Source organism: Epinephelus fuscoguttatus, linkage group LG20, assembly GCF_011397635.1.
Source record: "Epinephelus fuscoguttatus linkage group LG20, E.fuscoguttatus.final_Chr_v1".
Lineage (NCBI taxonomy): Eukaryota > Metazoa > Chordata > Actinopteri > Perciformes > Serranidae > Epinephelus > Epinephelus fuscoguttatus.
In genome coordinates, this window is record NC_064771.1 from 27,878,014 (window position 1) to 27,896,499 (window position 18,486).

At 43.4% G+C, this 18,486-nt stretch overlaps 1 protein-coding gene across 1 annotated transcript; it reads right to left on the reverse strand.

Annotated features, from left to right (window-relative positions):
- Positions 1-398: 398 nt before the first annotated feature.
- On the reverse strand, positions 399-18,394 carry polr3e (polymerase (RNA) III (DNA directed) polypeptide E). The gene is made up of 21 exons (XM_049564070.1): positions 18,209-18,394; positions 17,288-17,393; positions 16,899-16,949; positions 16,684-16,761; positions 14,867-14,982; positions 14,312-14,394; positions 13,909-14,016; positions 13,181-13,230; positions 12,614-12,733; positions 12,382-12,467; positions 12,126-12,170; positions 11,925-12,016; positions 11,465-11,585; positions 10,078-10,159; positions 9,903-9,962; positions 8,705-8,862; positions 8,504-8,565; positions 7,970-8,427; positions 4,321-4,398; positions 3,474-3,596; positions 399-3,375 (listed from the first exon to the last, which is right to left on the reverse strand). The coding sequence occupies exons 2-21, from the start codon at positions 17,324-17,326 to the stop codon at positions 3,319-3,321; spliced, it is 2,067 nt and encodes a 688-aa protein (XP_049420027.1). The 5' UTR covers positions 17,327-17,393; positions 18,209-18,394; the 3' UTR covers positions 399-3,318.
- Positions 18,395-18,486: the final 92 nt, after the last annotated feature.

Consider the following 18,486-nt stretch of genomic DNA (forward strand, 5'->3'; position numbering starts at 1 on the left):
AAATAATTAAATAAATTTTTTAAAAAAACACCTATAATTATGTAATTTCAAATGTTTTTCCTGTATTTAGTTATATATTAAATTTCCATATTTATTGATTACTGTATTTTTAAGACATTTATTGATACTTAAGCAATTTTTCATCAATTAAAAGTACCTGTTTCTTTAAATCATAACATAGATAACTGAACATAAACTGTAGTTGTTTTTCACGAGACGTGTTCATTACTTAGATTTAAATCAAACATCAAAAGAGCGTCTCTCTCTATGCATAAAATTTTAGTTGTAAATCAAAAGAAATCATACAAACTAAAAATGTCACCTCACTAACCCAGGGTCTGACATTCTGTAACATAACACCACTGATAATATATAATAATGACAAAAGAACGAATCAGACAAGTTGACATTACCTTTATTGATCAAAGTAACAAACCAATGAAAAAAAAATAGTCATGTCATTATTTGATGATGTAACACTAAATTTTTACTCTCGAAGGTTTAAATGAGAATCAAAGTATTACTGTTCCTGTAATTCTGAATATGAATGAATGGGAATTTGTCTTGTGAGGCACTTTCGATGGAGGCTCATAATAGCAGCACATGGCGATACACCAGCGTATCCATAGCAACAACTCCTACATAACCTCCCCAGATGGTGGCCGGTGTTTGTACCAGACCACGATCCGTTCGGTCCACACATACGTTCCACTTCGTTCATACAAATGGATTCAACAGACAGGTTTATGATCAAAATGTGATGAAATTCATATTCAAAATTGCATCTTTATTGGCCGCCATCAAAATTAGTCTCTTTCATTAAAGGAAAACCATTTGAAATCTGTACATTCGACCACAAACAAACTTCAACAGCATCCACTTTGTCTCTCATTTTGTATTTCAGTGCACGTTCGACTGAGTACGACAGACGTGAGGGAAGCCACATCTGATGTGGTAGTTATATCAGGTCCATGATTGCCAAAAAATATCAAGTGATTTAATTTGTACAACATGAGGGACTTTTTTGTTTTTGCATTACTGTTATTTTTATTTTCCCTTTTGTTTTAAAGTTTGTTGACTCGTGAACTTGGCAACATTTCTTCACACGTTTTAATTAAGCAGCTGCATTATTCAGCCTTAAAGCGCAACCCTTTCACTCGTGTGTGGAGGGTGGAATAAATACTCTACTCAGCTGATATTCTTTAAAGGGATAGCTCAGATTTTTTTGAAGTGCTTTGTCTATAGGCAGTGTATTACCTGCAGTAGATGTCTCCAGTTTGGAGAAGCAGGAAGGAGTCTGACATGGAAGGTAATGAATGTTGTGCCGTTTACAGGGGCAACAGCACAACCTATTGTAGCTATCAGTTTAAGTGTACGCTATATTTAATATATTTTCACCATTTAATCATGCCGTCAGAGAGCTCTTTCTGACAGGGAACTGAAGCTTTTGTACCTATTTACGCTCTTGTCAAAGCCACCAGACTCCATTGACAAAAACAGTAATTTTACCTCGTAGAACACACGAGCTGCTGGTGTGCTGGTGTGCCGCTGTGTCCATCCATGTTTGTTTGCTTGTCTTAATATGTGACTTTGGTGAATCTGAACAAACCCGTTGAAAACACCAAAGTCGCACAATAATAGGAACAAAATACGTGATGGAGGCAGCGGTTGACCAGCAGCTCCTGTGTTCTGCAACGTAAAATTACTGTTTTTGTAAATGGAGTCTGGTGTTCTTGAAAAGCCGGAGTCCCTTCAGGATTTCGTGGGCTGTTTGTGGGATTGCCGCGGCCTGAAATGCCTGATTTCACAGCAACTTTTCAAGAAAATTGTGATGCATGTTGCGATGTTGTCACAGACTCAAAGCTTATTATTAAGAGCACTTGGTGTTTACCACTAAATCTCCTCGAAGAAATGGCCCGCTGATTGGCTTACCCTGACATTCTTACCCAAAACAATCCTACTCCTCTTGCCTAAACCTAACCAACCCCACCAATGAAGGCAACAATCACTAGCATCTAGCACAACAATCATAGTGAGCACAGGGCGGGTCATTCATTCACTAGCCTAGGATTCGCAAATGTGCGTCAACGATTGCTAAAGGACCATCTAGCACGAGCTAACACAGCAGCTGCAGCGGCTAACACCCGAGACCAAGCCGTCAAGCATTCCAGACAATCTCACAATAATCATTGGGTAACGCTGGCAGTGTCACCGTTTGCGACTCTGTGCCAGACACAGAGCTCTGGTCCCGCATCGGTGGTCTCATGATGAACAGAGAGTGTGAGAGCGGGGCAAGAAGGGGCTGAGCGAATCAATGTGCAATTCTAAAACATAATACAGTTCATCTATATTGATGTGATTGGATAGAATTGCGAGGCTGGCTGAATTTAAGTTAATATCCTGGAGCGACTGTATGACAGCTTCAGTTCCGCGTCAGAAAGAGCTCTCTGACGGCAAGGTCAAGTGGTGAAATATATTTAAAACACAGCATACACTTAAACTGATGTTGATGTTTTTAGGTGGCTAAAATCGTTTTGCAGCTGCCCCTGTCCACAGCAGTACACTGCTCAACTGTGTCAGCACTCCTGTCTGCTTCTCCAAACTGGGGGGCGTGACGACCGACATCTGCTGTAGGTAATATACTGATTATAAAGTACCCATCCGTCCCTTTAAAGCTCACCCCTCTTACTTGTGTTTTGAGGGTGGAATAAATATTGTATATAGTTGATATTGTTTGACCAGGTCAGATCAAAGAAAACATGTTGGTGCATGAAAAATAAATCAGGCTGCTTCTTTATGTTTTCTGAAGGACTGAATCAATGTTCACTCTGTTGGTGATATAATAAAGTAAAAATGTGTTTCCTCTGGCAAAATGTACAAATCAGGAGTAGAATGAGAGCACTTAGAGCCACGTCTCCTTCCAACAGTAAACACATTCCTCATCTGGTAAAACTTTAAGTTCCAAAATAATCAAACATGAGGTCCAAAAAATCCAAAAACCTACTCATAAACCGTATATATATTGAGCTATTTCTTCATTTGCTTATATTCATGTTTTCCCGCTCAGACTCTCCAGCTGTTTGTGAGTACGCTCCGCGCTGCAGCAGAGTCAGAAATGCTCCAGTTCAAACAGGAAAAGCTTCATGTTCCGAGCTGAGGCGGACTTTTTTTTTTTTGTCCTCCAATCACCGGCCCTCAGAGCTGGGCGAGCTGTGATTGTGATTGGCTCTCGTCTCTCTGGCCGCCCTCCCACTGGACACCCGAGAGAGGATTTGATTGGCTGACGGTGACCGCAGGGGGGGTGGCAGACTCTCAGCGTCAGGACTGTATCGTTCCCTTGAGGTACCACATCCCTGCGTGGCTGCTGCAGCACTCCTGGAACGACAGATTAAAGGTTACATCAGTGATTTATTATTAAAAAACAAAAAAGAAAAGCTCCTTAAAGACAGACTCTGTCCTGTCACTCAGCTCACATTGAGCAGCCGGTCGATGTCCGCCTTCGGGACGTCTCCAAACTCCTGTGCCAGTTTGGCTTGTATCATCGGCCTCCTGACACGGTAGTTCTTGTTGAACAGGTCATAGAGCAGCCGACGTTGCTGCAGGAGGAAAAACATGGAATTAATTTAAAGGAATAGTTCGACATTTTGAGCATACACTTACTTGCTTTCCAACCGAGAGTTAGACAAAGGATCGACACATCTAAAGCCCTTTTTAAATAGGAGTTGTGCAAATTTGCAGGAAAGCCCAATCAGTCTTCTCTCAACATTGGCAGTATAAAAACAAAATCAGAGAGTGCAGCAAAATGCCGCCTGCCTACTTTTGTTCATACAGAATGCGCCTTTTTCGGGGCAATGGGGGGCGTGAGCAAGTAACAAAACGTGTAGCTCAGCGTGTGACGTAAACAGTGACGTGGGAGGGAAGCCGCGCCTAGTCGGTCACCGTTTCCTTTATGTCGGGGAATTTAACAAAGAAAGTCTCATGGAGACATTTGCAGCTAAAACACACTTAATACCACAATAAGTCAACCAGAAGAAACAAGCGAGAGAAGAAACACTTTTGCCGAGCAGCTTTGCCTCTTCAGCTATGGCTGTGGCCGACAAACAGAACCGTGGCCTACTTTGTCACAGTCACATCACCATCCAAATTACACACAGTTCAATACGATGCATGTGGTTTCTGAAATTCATGTGAAATTCTGGTGATAGCCGAAGGCTTCTACTTGTGGTTTGTGGTGCGAGTTTAGCTGCAAATGTCTGCATGTAGAGTCAAGACAGGAAGGATGTTGTGACATCACTGTAAACCTGGGCAAAAAGTGTTTACCTTGTCGAATTCGTCTCCAGTCTCCCACAGACCAAACACCTTCTGTTCGTCGGGGGCTGCTGTGCTCTGAGCAGGAAACTGAAGTCAGAGGGAGACAGCCGCGTTAGAAAGGCAACCGACAAGAGTTACCAGATCAAATCCAAATCTTGCTATGCTAAGACCCTGATCAAACACACTGTTTTGGCAACGTGGGGCGGCTTTCTGTGGTGGTTTTCAGTGAGAGTGGAGCGTTCTGCTTGTTGTTTTTGCAAATCGGAGCACCCTGAACAATTCATGTTGAAATACTACAACAACTCAGAGCACAAAAGGCGCCCAAAGTCATTGCCCTTTTTTCACATTGTCTCAGATGAATTGTGAGGCCGCCTTTCTGTGAAGAAGAACAAGTGCGTGAAGCTAACGTCAGCTTACTTTCAACATCACCCTCGGCAAGCTGCAAGACATATCTGAACCAACTGTTGCCTCAACTACTTTGTAACACTCTACCAACCATAACAAGGCCTGACAATACACAGCCGATCGTCAAACTGTCCCTGACTCGTCCCAAAACAAGCCCTGAACCAACCATCACGCAGGCGAAGCTCCTGGACCAGCAGGTAGTGCCACCTGTGATTTCTGCTCTTTCTAAAGGTCTCATGAACCCACACAGACCTCTGTACCCCACGCTGTAGCCTGACGTGCACCTCCCAAGAAATGTAGAGACCTCCTGTCTATTTCTGTAAGCTGAAACCATTTCCCTCAGTGGAAACAAAGCTTTTATTTACTTTAATTTTACAGATAAGAAACAATAAATTGTGAAGACAATAAAGCCTCCACAAAAATAGCATTTTAAATCTTTATCCTGGCTTCATAAGAGCAGCTCGTTGCTGAGCTTTTGTACATGGCTCTCAACTACTGACCATAACGACGCCTGACGATACACAGCAGATCGTCAAACTGTCCCAGACTCGTCCTAAAACAAGCCCTGAACCAACAATCACACAGACGAAGCTGCTGGACCAGCTAATAGTACTACCTGCGATTTCTGATGTACCCACACAGATCTCTGTTAACTGTGAACAACAAACTATTTGGGAGCAGTCTCACGCCTTCAATCAGAGCCAGAGCAAGTGCCTTTGCCTGTTCATTTTTTATGCAGATTGCCAAAAGTGCTCTGTCTGATCAGGGCAGGCTTCATAGGAAAAAAAAAAAAGGTGTGCTGGGCAAAACACCATCATTACAGACTCGCAGCTGTCAGACACAGAGAGAGAAGAGATCATGTTCGGACTGGTGGAAGTGTGTTAATAACAAACATAATAAAGCATACATGCTCATCCTTTGATTCAAGTGTCCACGTTGCCATGTCATGCAACAGTTAACAAATCAAAGCATTGCTCTCCTTTCTCTCAGATGCTCATGCTTTGTCTGTTAATTTGGTCCGCTGACAGAACGTCAAAAACAAGAGGAGGCCGAGCACTGCTGTGACCAGAAGCACCAACGCTGAGAAGGATTAACGTCCAGACACAACACACTGAGTCAGAACTGATCTATGAACTGTCAGACGTCTCAACAATAATGTTCACTGTGACACAGAAGGTGTATCCTCTGATTCTAGATCTGCCTGCGTTTGCAAACATCACACCAGCTTAGTCTCTCGCTGAGCAGTAATGAGCTTTGAGGCTAATAATCTGTTGCATAACAAAGATGGCGTCCGGCCAGTCCCTCCCCCTACGGCGGTTACAATCCTCTAATGTCGAGGATACAGATTGGATAAGACCTGAGCCAGGACAGGGCTGGTCCTGGCAGGAGACCTGGTTGCTTAATGAAACAAGAGGACATGGCACAGGCCTCGCCACTCCCTGCCCTACGAGCACATGCCACACTAAGTAAAACACAGCTACGAAAACAGCGATAACAGTCCTCATCCAGCTATTTTGAGCTTACAAACAGCAGCCAGGGAGTATAGGGAAACACACTGCAAACACATGGAGGTGTCAGGTGGCTGCTGGAACCTGAGCGAGAACCTGAGAACCAGGTTTGCATTGCTTCAGTGCACCGACCGACAACAAAGCGCTCCTGAGCAAAACGACCGTTAATGCCGTTATTCTGTTGGGGAAAACTGATAGCTGCATTCAAGCAGAGAAAAAAACATTTTAGCACCCAGAGGCAGCTTGGACGGTCAGAAAGAGAGCGGCAGCAGCTCTTGGTGCAGCATTGTGCCAACTGGAGCCTCAATTTAAGATTGTTTTAGTGTCAATCAAACAACAAATCATTCATAATAATTGTTTTGTCTATGCCTAACAAGTCTCTCAAAGCCCACGCTGATGTTTTTAAGTATCCTGTTTTGTCCCAGCCATCCCAGACCCATAATATTCCTGTATACTGTGATATAAGAGAAAGAAAATCATTTGAGAGGCTGGAACCTGTGAATTTCTGGCGTTTCTGCCGATTCATCTTACTGATAAGTCTTATAAACTGCGCTGTGTATCCATCTGCGTTCTTCTCTGGGATTTTCGACATTAAAATGCACACTGGGTGGTGTTTTTAGCTGCGGCAACCTCCAGGGCTGAAAAATGAAGCCGATGCAGATCTATAAACAGCCTCTTACGGCTGGCTCAAGAAGCCAGTCAATCCCCACAGACCCTCATGTTAAAATGCCCAACTTTACAGAAGAAATAAACCCGTTTATAGCCTGGTACAAAAACTGTGGCTCTATGGCTAACGTCCTACATTATGACAACTGTACAAGAGATTCATTTTTATATCAAAGGCAGGCCACTTTGAGAGACAGACTGTTTGCCGATAGCACCTTCAGCTTCTCAGTCAGATCCACCCCTCGCTCTTCCACAGCACCACCTTCTCGCCCCAAATACGGTCACTTCTGACTCCAGAAAAAACAAGACGGTGACAGTGTTAATGCTGAACTTGAGGCTTCAAAAGGAGAGTCAACAAACACCGTAGCTGCGTCCATTATTTTATATTCATACATTCATTTTCCATAACAGCTTATCCTGTTGGGGTCACAGGGGGGCTGGAGCCTATCCCAGCTGACACTGGGTGAGAGGCAGGGTACACCCTGGACAGGTCACCAGACTATCACAGGGCTGACACATAGAGACAGACAACCATTCACACTCACATTCACACCTACAGACAATTTAGAGTCACCAGTTAACCTGCATGTCTTTGGACTGTGGGAGGAACCCTCAACAGGATAGGCGGTTACGGACAATGAATGAACGAATGAATAATACTACCACTAATAACAATAGTAAATAAATAAATAAATAATGGGCCTGCCCTTAAATGAGTAAGTGTCGAGATGGAAGAAAATGTTGCTGCCATTCAGAGTAGTAAATCCCTGCCTCAAAGCAACAGTAATAGTTGTGCGATTTTTTGCCGCCTGACACAGGATCTCTGGGTTTATATTTCCTCATCTTTTCACTGATACCTCTTCCAACATGCTCTCATCAGTGCAGCAGCTCCCTGCAGTGTTTTGCCTGATTGTCAGTCTACTCTGCATGCGGCCTCACAGTAACAAGAGTGCTCACACAAATGAGATCTCAAACACACAGATTCAAAGAAGGAAAACAGAAGCATCCAGTGTGAAGTAATTGGAGATAAACATCCGACTCCTTGTAAATCCTCATCTCAGTCCCCCCTGAATACTCACAGGCACCATTATCTGTTTGCACTGGCAGAGCAGTATGGCGTCCTGCAGCATGTGGTCCGAGATGGAGGGGAAGACGCTCTGTCCCACTGGCATAGAGGCCAGGTGAAGGCCGAACAGCCTCTTAAACTCATTCAGCGTCAGTACAAAATGCTTCCTGAAAGTCTTTGTCACAAACTCCTGCAGCTCCTGGGACACTGTGTTGGCGGGACTCCCTCCGTTACCGTTAGTGTGATCGAAGCCGGGGGAGATGGCACTGGGGTAACCATTGACGGAACCGTTGGGTATGGAGGACGACGTGTCCATGGGTTCGTCTTCCCTGTCGCTGACCGGTTCCTGTTTGACACGGACGCTGCTCCCTGCCCGCCTGGTGTCCAGGTCCTTCTGTAGGGACGAGCGGTTGTCGTGAGCGCGCTCCTGAGCCATCTTCAGACGCTGCTCGCCACTGATGTGGACAGGCTCTGGAAAACAACACAGACATCAGCTGAATGTTTAATGTTAATGCGTTAACAGGTGGCTGTTACAGAAGACACTCACCAGGCTGAGGGGAGTTCTTTGGCATGAAGTCTTCTTTTGAGAAGTTAAAGACTTTTTCCAGCCTTTAAAATAAGAGAGTACAAATTAAAACAGTCCACAAACCCTCCAAGAACATTTAATATCACTTCCATGATTGACAGGAACGCCCCGGTGCATTCCTGAATGAAGCACATTCCTCCTGCTTCTTTGAGTGTAACCTACTTGCTCTGGATGCCGAGCCACAGCATGTGTTGCCTGTGGGCAACATCTGGGTGTTTCTTAATGAAGTCTACATCAGTAGGCAGCAGGAACTCCCAGCCCCGGTTGACTCGGGGAGCGGCCACATGCTCCAGGAACTCCTTCACATCCTCCGGAGGAAGCTGACGGGAGACAGGAGGAAGAGCTTGTTAGTTGTGTTTACCTGGACGAAGGGAACAACCGTAGCCTCAGGGTGACAAGAAGCAAGTTGGAGCGAGTGTTCAAAGACACTCCCGTGAAGCTCTCAGCATCTAAACAACCATGAAAGACTGAGGTGGCACTGAGCATCTGAGAGGTGTAGGAGTTTTTATTTATGTTGCACTCACACAAAAACTGTGTCATCATGTCATGGATAATGTAAAGCCCCATTTCCACCGAGCGGTACGGTTTTCCCATAGTGAAAAGTTGTGGATGGCACCAATAGAATCGTTCCGTACCGTCCCCATGTTTGGTCCCCCCTCTGTTGGGGTACCTAGCACACAGATCTGGTACTAAAAGGTGGAGCTGTGAACACTGCAGTCTGATTGGTCAATAGAGGACGGTCACTCTGCTCAGGGCTGAGTTGTGGCTGGTTTTGAGGCTCATGTAACCACTGTTCATACCGTGGAGAGTTTTATTAGTTTTACTCCCACTGACATTAATGAAACTCATCTCATCCGCACATCACTGTAAAAGACTTTCTCCTTCACTCAGTCCCTGCTCCATTTCTGCAATAAACTGTAAAATCAGAAAGAAATACTAGCAAAACAACCAATTCACACCGGATGCAGTCTAATGAGTGAAATTAAAAAGGTGGACACATATCACACTCCCACTAACAACTTCCTTGCAAATGTGTTGAAACACCCAAGAGACTAATTCTCCATGAAAGCAGTCTCTGGGGGTGAGATGCATATTTTAAACTTGAGTGCCTCAGACAATTAGTTTTCCACTGCCAACGTGCAATTTTCAAACATTTCCATGACGGTTAAATTGTGCAAAATAGTTGCAAGCTAAACCACTTTAAAAAAAAAAAAGAAAAAAAGAAAAAAAAAAAAGAAAATCCATGAAGTTTAATTATTGTAGCACAAAAATGCAGAAGGAAATGCAATCTACTGAGGCATCTTCAGCTGTCATTACAAAGAAGAAACAGTCATCGGTCATTTTAGGATTCTGGTCTTACTTTGATGATGGACGCGATCTCCTTTCTCATGACAGAGCGCTCCAGAGTGAACCTCCACATCTACAAGAGAAACAACTGAGTCACTATGACTTTACAACCACGTCGACCACACACACGATGAGGCACTGCGCTGATAGTGGGTTTTTATTTTGTGTGAACAGTGACAGCAGCTCACCACAAAGTCCCGGCCTCGACAGAGCACTTCAGCAGGGACGCCGCTGTGAGGACTGCAGGTGTTTTTAGGATACAGAACATCACTGCAGAAATAAAACATACAGAGACATCACTCAGCTGCAGGTCTGTAAGCTTAATGTGAAACATATTAAACTCACTCAGATATTGTGGTGTACAGATACAGAATGCCAAACTACTGGACCAATCAGCCTAATATTACATGTGCACATTAACTACAGTACGCTCAAGGATCTCTCGTGGTTGTGGTGATTTTAAAAAGCCTGTTTTATTGACTTGTTAAGAGGAGTGAGGAGTTAGTGACGGTTTAAAACAGTCGGTAGGGGCTGCAAGTTTTCCGGAAATCAGCTACTTAAAAAAAAAAAAACAAACCTCACTGTCTGTTGCAGGCCACATTATGGCCTTCATCATGGCTAAAAAAAACTTACATCCACAGATAAGCGTGGTCTCATTCTGGACCGGAGCATCAACAGCTTAATTCCATTCGCAACATGCTATAATCCACTAAAACTAGGCATGTCAGGAGGTGAATGAGTCCTAGTTTTGTTAGGTTCTCCACCTTGTTGACTGTAATCTCGCCTGGAAGGACAATTCTGCCAGATGTGGCTGCACCTCGGCTCGGCTGCTGCCTGGTTTTGTCCTGTCCACCGCACAGCGTCATGCAACACCGGGAGCGTTTCAGAAGGGGAGCCTTACACCAACTCAAACTTGCAGAGTTAGGCCCTGATCACACAGAAAGTGCCTTTTTATAATTGTTTTTAATGAGAATGAAGCTTTCTGCCTGCGATTGTTGTGTTGCGACACACCTCACGTTTCTGCACTCTATGCACCTGGCGTTTTTGCTGGTGGTGCTCTGACTCCTCGAGTTGAAAAAAACTTCAACTCAAAGCATAAAAAGCACCCCATGTCATCTTTTTCCCCATTGTCCAATCGGAGCTGCAGCAAGGACAGTGCCTTTGTATATGGGGCACCGGCTTGAACCATTAAGCCACCGACGCCCCCATATTTTCTTGTTTTTATGTGATAGTTGTCGACTAATTGGTTTGTTTTTCTGCTCATTTTGTGTGCTTCTTGTTGTCATTTACTTTTGTTGTATTTTTCTAAACTATGCTAACTTTGTTTTTAATTTATTTATTTATTTTCTATTTATTTTTGTTATTAGTTGATCTCTCCTAACACCATTCTTATTTTTCTATATATTTCAAGCTCATGATTTTATTTTGTGTGTGTAAATAAAGTAACATAGAAATAATAATTACGTAATAATCAAGGACACACAGCCTCTCGTTGCAGGCAGCAGAGCTCTCTCCAGCTCCATTTCAAACAGCACCTCTAATCTGTGTAAACCTTTTAGTGACATGTTCTCTCACCTCTTGACGACCCAGTTGCCCTGAACCAGCAGCGCCACCTGTTGGATGCAGCGCAGTGCTGCAGTTGAGTCCGTGCCAGAGGCGAGCAGGCCCATCAGGTTGGCAAACGGCATCACCTTGACTACAGACGAGAGGAGACACAGGGAAGTGAAATATAAAACTGATTGCTGATTATATAGTATGAACATTATGCAGCTCATGTTTGTGAGAAATGTACTGACGTTTGGATGTATTCAATAACTCTGTACCAGAGGAGGATAAACTCTTAAACCATTCCACATCTGACGTCAATACTAATGCTTTGTCGCCCCCGTGTGGCAGACAGAAAAACTGCATGGGAAATGTGGACTGCTTGGACGTTAACCTGCCATTTAAATAATCTAATTATGTCACAGTTCATCACTTTCTTGTCACAGTCCTACGATCTGCTGATGAGTTTTGTGTGAATGTGTTGGCCTACCATTCTTCATCAGGGTCTTGACTTGCTCTCCCAGTGGCAGAGTGCGGAGCTGAGCCATGGAGAGAACATTACTGGGACCGACAGGCTTCACACTGTCAGACAGGAGAAACAGGTGGAGAGAGAAACATCAGTGAAGCATCTCTGAAACTGTCTGATATCCTTTTAAATCTCGTACTGGTCAGACCTGGGAGGAATACTTACACTTTTTCCTCTGCGAGAGGGGGCATCAGCATCGCCAGGTACTCCCTGCAAAAATAAGAGTGAGTATGTAATGAGTGAACCATAAGGAAATACATCAGGAAGTCTGAAGTCCATCCAAGCAGTTACTTTTGGTTCCAAAGGTACCATACTGAAAGTGTTTGGTGGAAATGGGGCTTATGTTACCAAATTGTAAGGAATGTGTCACAGATTAAGACATCATGTAGCTTCACAGTCAATGTTGTTTGCTGATACTCACTTTGGAGTTTTGACCAGTTCAGAGTTCTCCGAGGCGTCCACAGACTGGCAGAACAGGTACTGCCTTTCGTGCTCCGAGCGCCCGTCCTGAATTTAAATAACACGACAAACACAAACTGGCGCTGACAAGCTCATCTGACAAGTACAAGCTCTCTTGTTCCTCACTGACTCAAAGCTGCAGGTTTTAGCATTAAGTCTGATGAATGCAACATAAAAGGGAGAGCTCCCCCTACCCTGACACCGTGGTAGTGCAGGTGAACCCAGGGCTCCTCTGCCTGCTTCTTCTGAAGGAACTCGTACGACTGGATCCTCCTCTGCCGAGCCTGCTCTGACTCAGGACGAGCAAACCTCACCTGCAGGGGAAACACATGCAGAATTTTCTTTTTGAAATGAGGGGTTCACACTGGTACCAGTCTCGCTTAGGCAGACCTATCTCAGGCTTTCATCATAATCCTGCACTACGGGAAAATATTCTCTGGGCTGTTCGCATTTATTTAGACCAATCACAGTTGTCTCGGGGCACTAAGCCCTGGATGCAGCTACGGTGTGCTTGCAAAAATAGTGTTGGAAGGGAACTGCATAGAAATGCCTAAATCCCTGCAAAAGAAAATGCCACAGAAAGACTTTAAAAGACGTTTTAGTGTGTAGGTTGTTAACTCTGTGGTAGTTGTTGTATCACGCACAGTGCTAAAAAGAAGTGTGGAGATGGGTGTTATATCCACAGCCTACATCCTATGAGCCAGACTACACTGATACATACGGAAGACCGTGTAATCATTAGTGTGTGTGCAAGTCTTCACCGTGATGGCCTTGGCGTCGTCCTCGGCTTCATCCTGGGAGGAATCTCCACCTGCAGACAGAAGACTCTGCTCATACAACAGCCATACATGATTGGACGAAGAATAGTATCAGTAACATTGTTAACACTGTGCTACATTACAGAGAAATACAAAACCGTACTAATGAACCTTCATTAATATAGGCCTATATTTTATCTACAAGTGCACGTCACACACTGAGTGAGCCGCCTGTTAATGATGCTGTGGGCTAATGGGCATGTAGCTACTTCCATGTTTCAGATGATACGTCATGTTTGTAGTCGACCAATGAAGATGAGTTTACATATCACCTTGGGTTCATCCTTCACCTTCTCAAAATGATCCCACACTTTGGATTTCCTGCCCGACATGTTATTAACTAGCCTGTGGAATAACCGCAGGTACCAGCCCTGGAAATTAACCTGACTCCTGTCTGACTGCTGAGCATGGCCACTTCCTGTGTCTGTCGTTTCAAATTAAATATAGGTTTTGATTTATTTTGACAAGGTGCAGCTCCTAATAGAGTTTCACGTTATTATTTTTTTCTGAGACTAAGCAACCAATGAAATCTTGCGGACTAATGACATTTCTGGTTGGTTCGGTCGACTATTACGGGGCAGCCCTAATTAACACAAGGTTTTAAGGCATTTTTGTTTAAAAAAAAAACAAACCAAAAACAAAACAAAAAAACCCCAGAAAAACAGACACACCTTCATTTGCCGCCTCCCTCTCTCTGGTTTTGGTGTCAGCCTTGTCCAGGTAAGAGAAGCTCGGTCTCATTTGGAGGATTCCCGTCAGAGGTGTGACGTGAAGCTCACCTGTTTACACAAATAATACACCAATCAAAAACAAAAATCCTGCTTCTGGTGATTGTGGACTCATGTAAGTGTGTCATGAAGTCCATCATACCGACACATGTGGTTATCTTCAACATAAACACACAGTTAAACTGAGGGTTGTTACTTAACGCAGATAAGAAAGGTAACGCTGATAAGGCACACATGGACTCTGTCAACATATGAGCGACCTTTGTGTATTTACAAGCAGCAGCAGCCAGGTTAGACAAACCATAACACAAGCATGGTGCTGAAGTGAAACAGAATCAGGTCAGACCTTTACGAAACACAGCGGCGGCGTATCTGGATGTGTTGGTGGTGGCCTGGATGGAGGAGAAGGTCTGTTTGTCCATCATTTTCCTGGAGAAGAAGAGTAATTATATCAGCTTCATTCACAAATGTAACTAATATTAAAAGGAAGAGTTCAGCATTTCATAGGAAACACTCTTATCTGCATTTTTACTGAGAGTCAGTGAGAACCACGTTTGAGTCTGTGCGCCAAAGATGAAGCTTGTTTGCTATGTTGTTTGGACGAAGAGTAGTGTACAAATGACAATTCGCCATTTTGCAAGGGGTTATCTGCCGGACTATTTCTTGATTCTGAAATGCAGCACGGACTATGAGGAGTTGCTGTTCCAAACCAAGAAGTAGTGTCCCCTTGTTTCCACTCTTTGTGCTAAGCTAAGCATATTTGACGTACAGACATGAGAGTGGTATCGAACTCTTCACCAGATAGCAAACATTTCCCAAAACGGCGAACCTTTGGACAGCAACATACAAACAGGTTAGTTAGTGGCATGTGAGCGCAGAGGAGGTTCAATAGTAGACATACACGGAATAGGTGTTGGTTTCGTCATAAGTCGTGCCATCCACATTCAGAGCGATCTGCTCTCCTTTGCTGCGACAGTAGTTTGGACTCATTGTGTCGATGGCCATTTCCAGCTCCACCTGCGTAATGGAGCAGTACAAAAAGCACACGTTAAATTATGTTCTATATGAATGGATGATAAATTGGGATGCAACGATGTTTTTCTGTTGTTTCACATTAGTTTTGCGCAGGTTAAAAAGCAGGGCTCAAGACTAACTGCGTCCAGTTGTCAACAGAAAAGGTGTTTATGATGAACTAAAGACTTTCCTCAGGACATCTTTGGGATAAAAGGACGCAGCAAATTCACTGTTGACGCAATTTCCTCCCTGACATACTACATTATGAATAACATATCTGTGCTGAAATCGAAAGGAGGAAAGCCAGTTAGCGTTAGGTGTTAGCAGCAGGTGGCCGGAGCTAACTGCTAGCGGAAGTTGCTTAGAATGAAATTAAGAGGCATTCATGTTCTGTTCAGCAAAAATAAGTATTGGGTGAAGGTTAAGTACAACATGATGTCTTCAAATGTAGTCTTGTAAAAGTTAGTTTTTGATGACAAACTTGAATAAATACAGCTGTTACGGGGGAAATTTGTTGATGTTTTCTCAGCAATATAAAATTAAGATTAGAAAGGGAATAATGAATATTATATATATTAACCTCTCTAACTCCGCCAGGACACCGACGTCCTCGCTCCCCTCCTCCTCTGTTAAATGGTATCTCCCAGGCGCACTACGTCATCAAACCATGTGATGTTCGGTATTGCCGGATTCCAGAAGCTCTCGACTTTTCAAAAATAACATCATTTTTCTTTTATTTATTGTGTATTTCGCACCAGAGCAGCCTAAACACACAAAGTCCAAAATCGCGATGAGTGGTGACAAGTCATGTCATGCCGTTTTTCGAGGGGAAAAGTTAAAGGATTATTTGCGATCTTATGCAGAGCCGTTAGCGGGGACTTAGATCTTTTCTAAAAGGTAAGAGTCTCACTCCTACCACTATTTTTGGCTGAGATATACCATCTAGATAGTGGGATCATAACTTTAACGTTTCATATGGCTTTATTTGGCGATATTTCATGGTTTTTCTGTGTCATAAACAACATCAGCTATCATAATCACACCTGAGTGTTGTCTGATCACTGACAGTACTATTTTGAAGCCAGGTGACCGACTTGTCATTTGGAGCTCCACCTGGATCTTTTCATGGAAAAAACACTGTAGAATGGTCATACTTTGAGCAGTCTTCCTCAAATTTGAAATGAGTGTTCAGTGATAGTGTGCCTACAGCCCCACAGTGTCATTTACCTGCTCAGATGAAGCCACATACAGTTACTAACATTTTTTTTATTTTATTTTAGGCAAAATCTTCAATTTTTTACTGATTTCAGAGGCCCATCACTCTGTCTCTCTATTACCTAGAGTGTTTCTGACACTGTCACAAGAAACTTCAGGTAGTTTTTTTTCTGGCAAGACCTCATGCATGCATGTAGTCAGAGTGGTTCAGAAGCTACAGTCATTTTAATTTGGGTATGTCTTTTTAGGCGTTTTTGCTACAAAATGGGGGCAGTGTACAAGAGGTTAAAAAAGCCTTTGTGCTCATTCAAAGATAGTGTAATGAAGGACTGAATGACTTAAAAAAAATCATCACTATAAAAATAACTGAACAGTTTTAGGGGAATAAACAACAACAAAAGCAAAATAAACTAAAAAAACACATCGATTTCCCAGATTGCCCAGAACTTCACAACCCCTAATAAGAAAATAAGAAAAGATCCTTCTTACCCTCTGCTGCTTGGGTTTGATCTTAGCTGATAAGTGGTTGACATCATCATAGGTCATGGTGGATGGTCGGACAGGGTACTGTGACAAAAAAAAAACAAAAAATAAAAAAAAACAATAAGTGATATTAAACATCAATCCCACTGCAGAGAGATAACTTATCGGGACTAAAGGGAGGCATACTCATCAGCATTAAGCACAACATCAGACATTATTACCTGGAAAAGATACAGCTTATCTGCGAGGCTTTTGGCAAGGTACACATCAATCTGAGAGAAAGAGGAATGTTGATCACAGTTATTCTCTGTCAAGACTTAAAATGATACAGTTTCATTTCCTAAAACAGCTGGGCACTGTTGTGTTTAACGACCATTAATATAAACAGGAGGTAACAGTGCATTTGTTGGGGACTATTTCTCGCTCTGAGCATTTCTGCTTCCACATACAGTGACCAAGCTCCTGATGATGTAACCGCATGTCACCCAGTGAAATGGTGTGGCTCATTCAATAGTTTGTGGACAACATTAGAGGTCAGTGACACAGAGAAATAAGATAAATCAAGTGTGTTTGCAGGATGAGTTCAAATATCTTCGGCCCGCAGACATACCTCCTCTATAATGGGGTCATCATCATCCCCGCTGGCCATATTGGTGTGAACAGAGCGAGGAGGGGAGAGGAGACGAAACAGGAGCAGCAGATCTCAAAGATCCAACCTGGAGACAAAGAAACACTGACTTACAGGAATTCACTGTACAGCTACACAACACTGTTGCCAAGTGGTTACACCCAAACTGCATGACAAACAACATGATCAGTGTGATTCAGCATTTTAAGACAACACCAGCATTCATTTCTTTTTTGTTTCAAGGTTGTCAGCGTTCAGGGGATCTGCAGTAGTTCCTGCTCTGTATTAAATCCACCCACACCAGAAAACAAACCATGAAAGCCAAAGTTAGCCCACAGCCAGACCATGATCATGCAGTCTGTCAAGTGATGCTATCACTGACACAGCCAGGTAAACCTCACATGATGCAAGACAATGCAATGAACATTAAATGCCTGCTGCTAATGAACACACTGTGCAGCACATGTAGCATATAGCTTAAACTCTAACATGAGCTCCAGGTGGTTCAAACACTCATTACAGACAATAATTAGCAAATATAAGCTATGTTACTAGCTGCATTAGCTTGATTAGCATGCTAGCCACAAACCTTCCAGCAGTTATCACAGGCCTGGGACACACTGCGGGTTCATTTGATCATTTTAACATAATAAATACAAACCTATAAACAAATATAGCAAGAGAGAGACCAACATGCTCAACGCTTAAATTTCGTACACGAAAACGTATTAGCAACGAAGACAGCTAGCCAGTGATACGCAGCCTAGCCTGGCTAGCATTAGCAAGCTAGCTCGGCGTGCTAACATACACATGCAAGTCAAAATAACACAGTCGAGTCACAAACGGCCTGTTTTTACGCGTCACTTCTGCTAAAAGGGCACCGGGAATAGATTATGGTCTCACCTGCGCACTTCACGGCACAGTTTTAGCTATCTCATCCGTGTCTGAGCTGTGCAGAAGTGTGGTGAGAGACGGTGCAGGAGTGGAGTCTAACTCCGGCAGCTGAAGTCTGTCTGTGTCGAGACCATGTTGACTGAGCTCCACACAGACACGTGGGGAGGAGCCCGTGCCCATAATGCACAGCGAGACCACCACACAGCTGTGTTTTCCTATTTGTTTCCACTTGATTTAGAAGGTGCAGAGGAGCTTCGTGTATGTGTTTGGTTCAATTACATTTATCA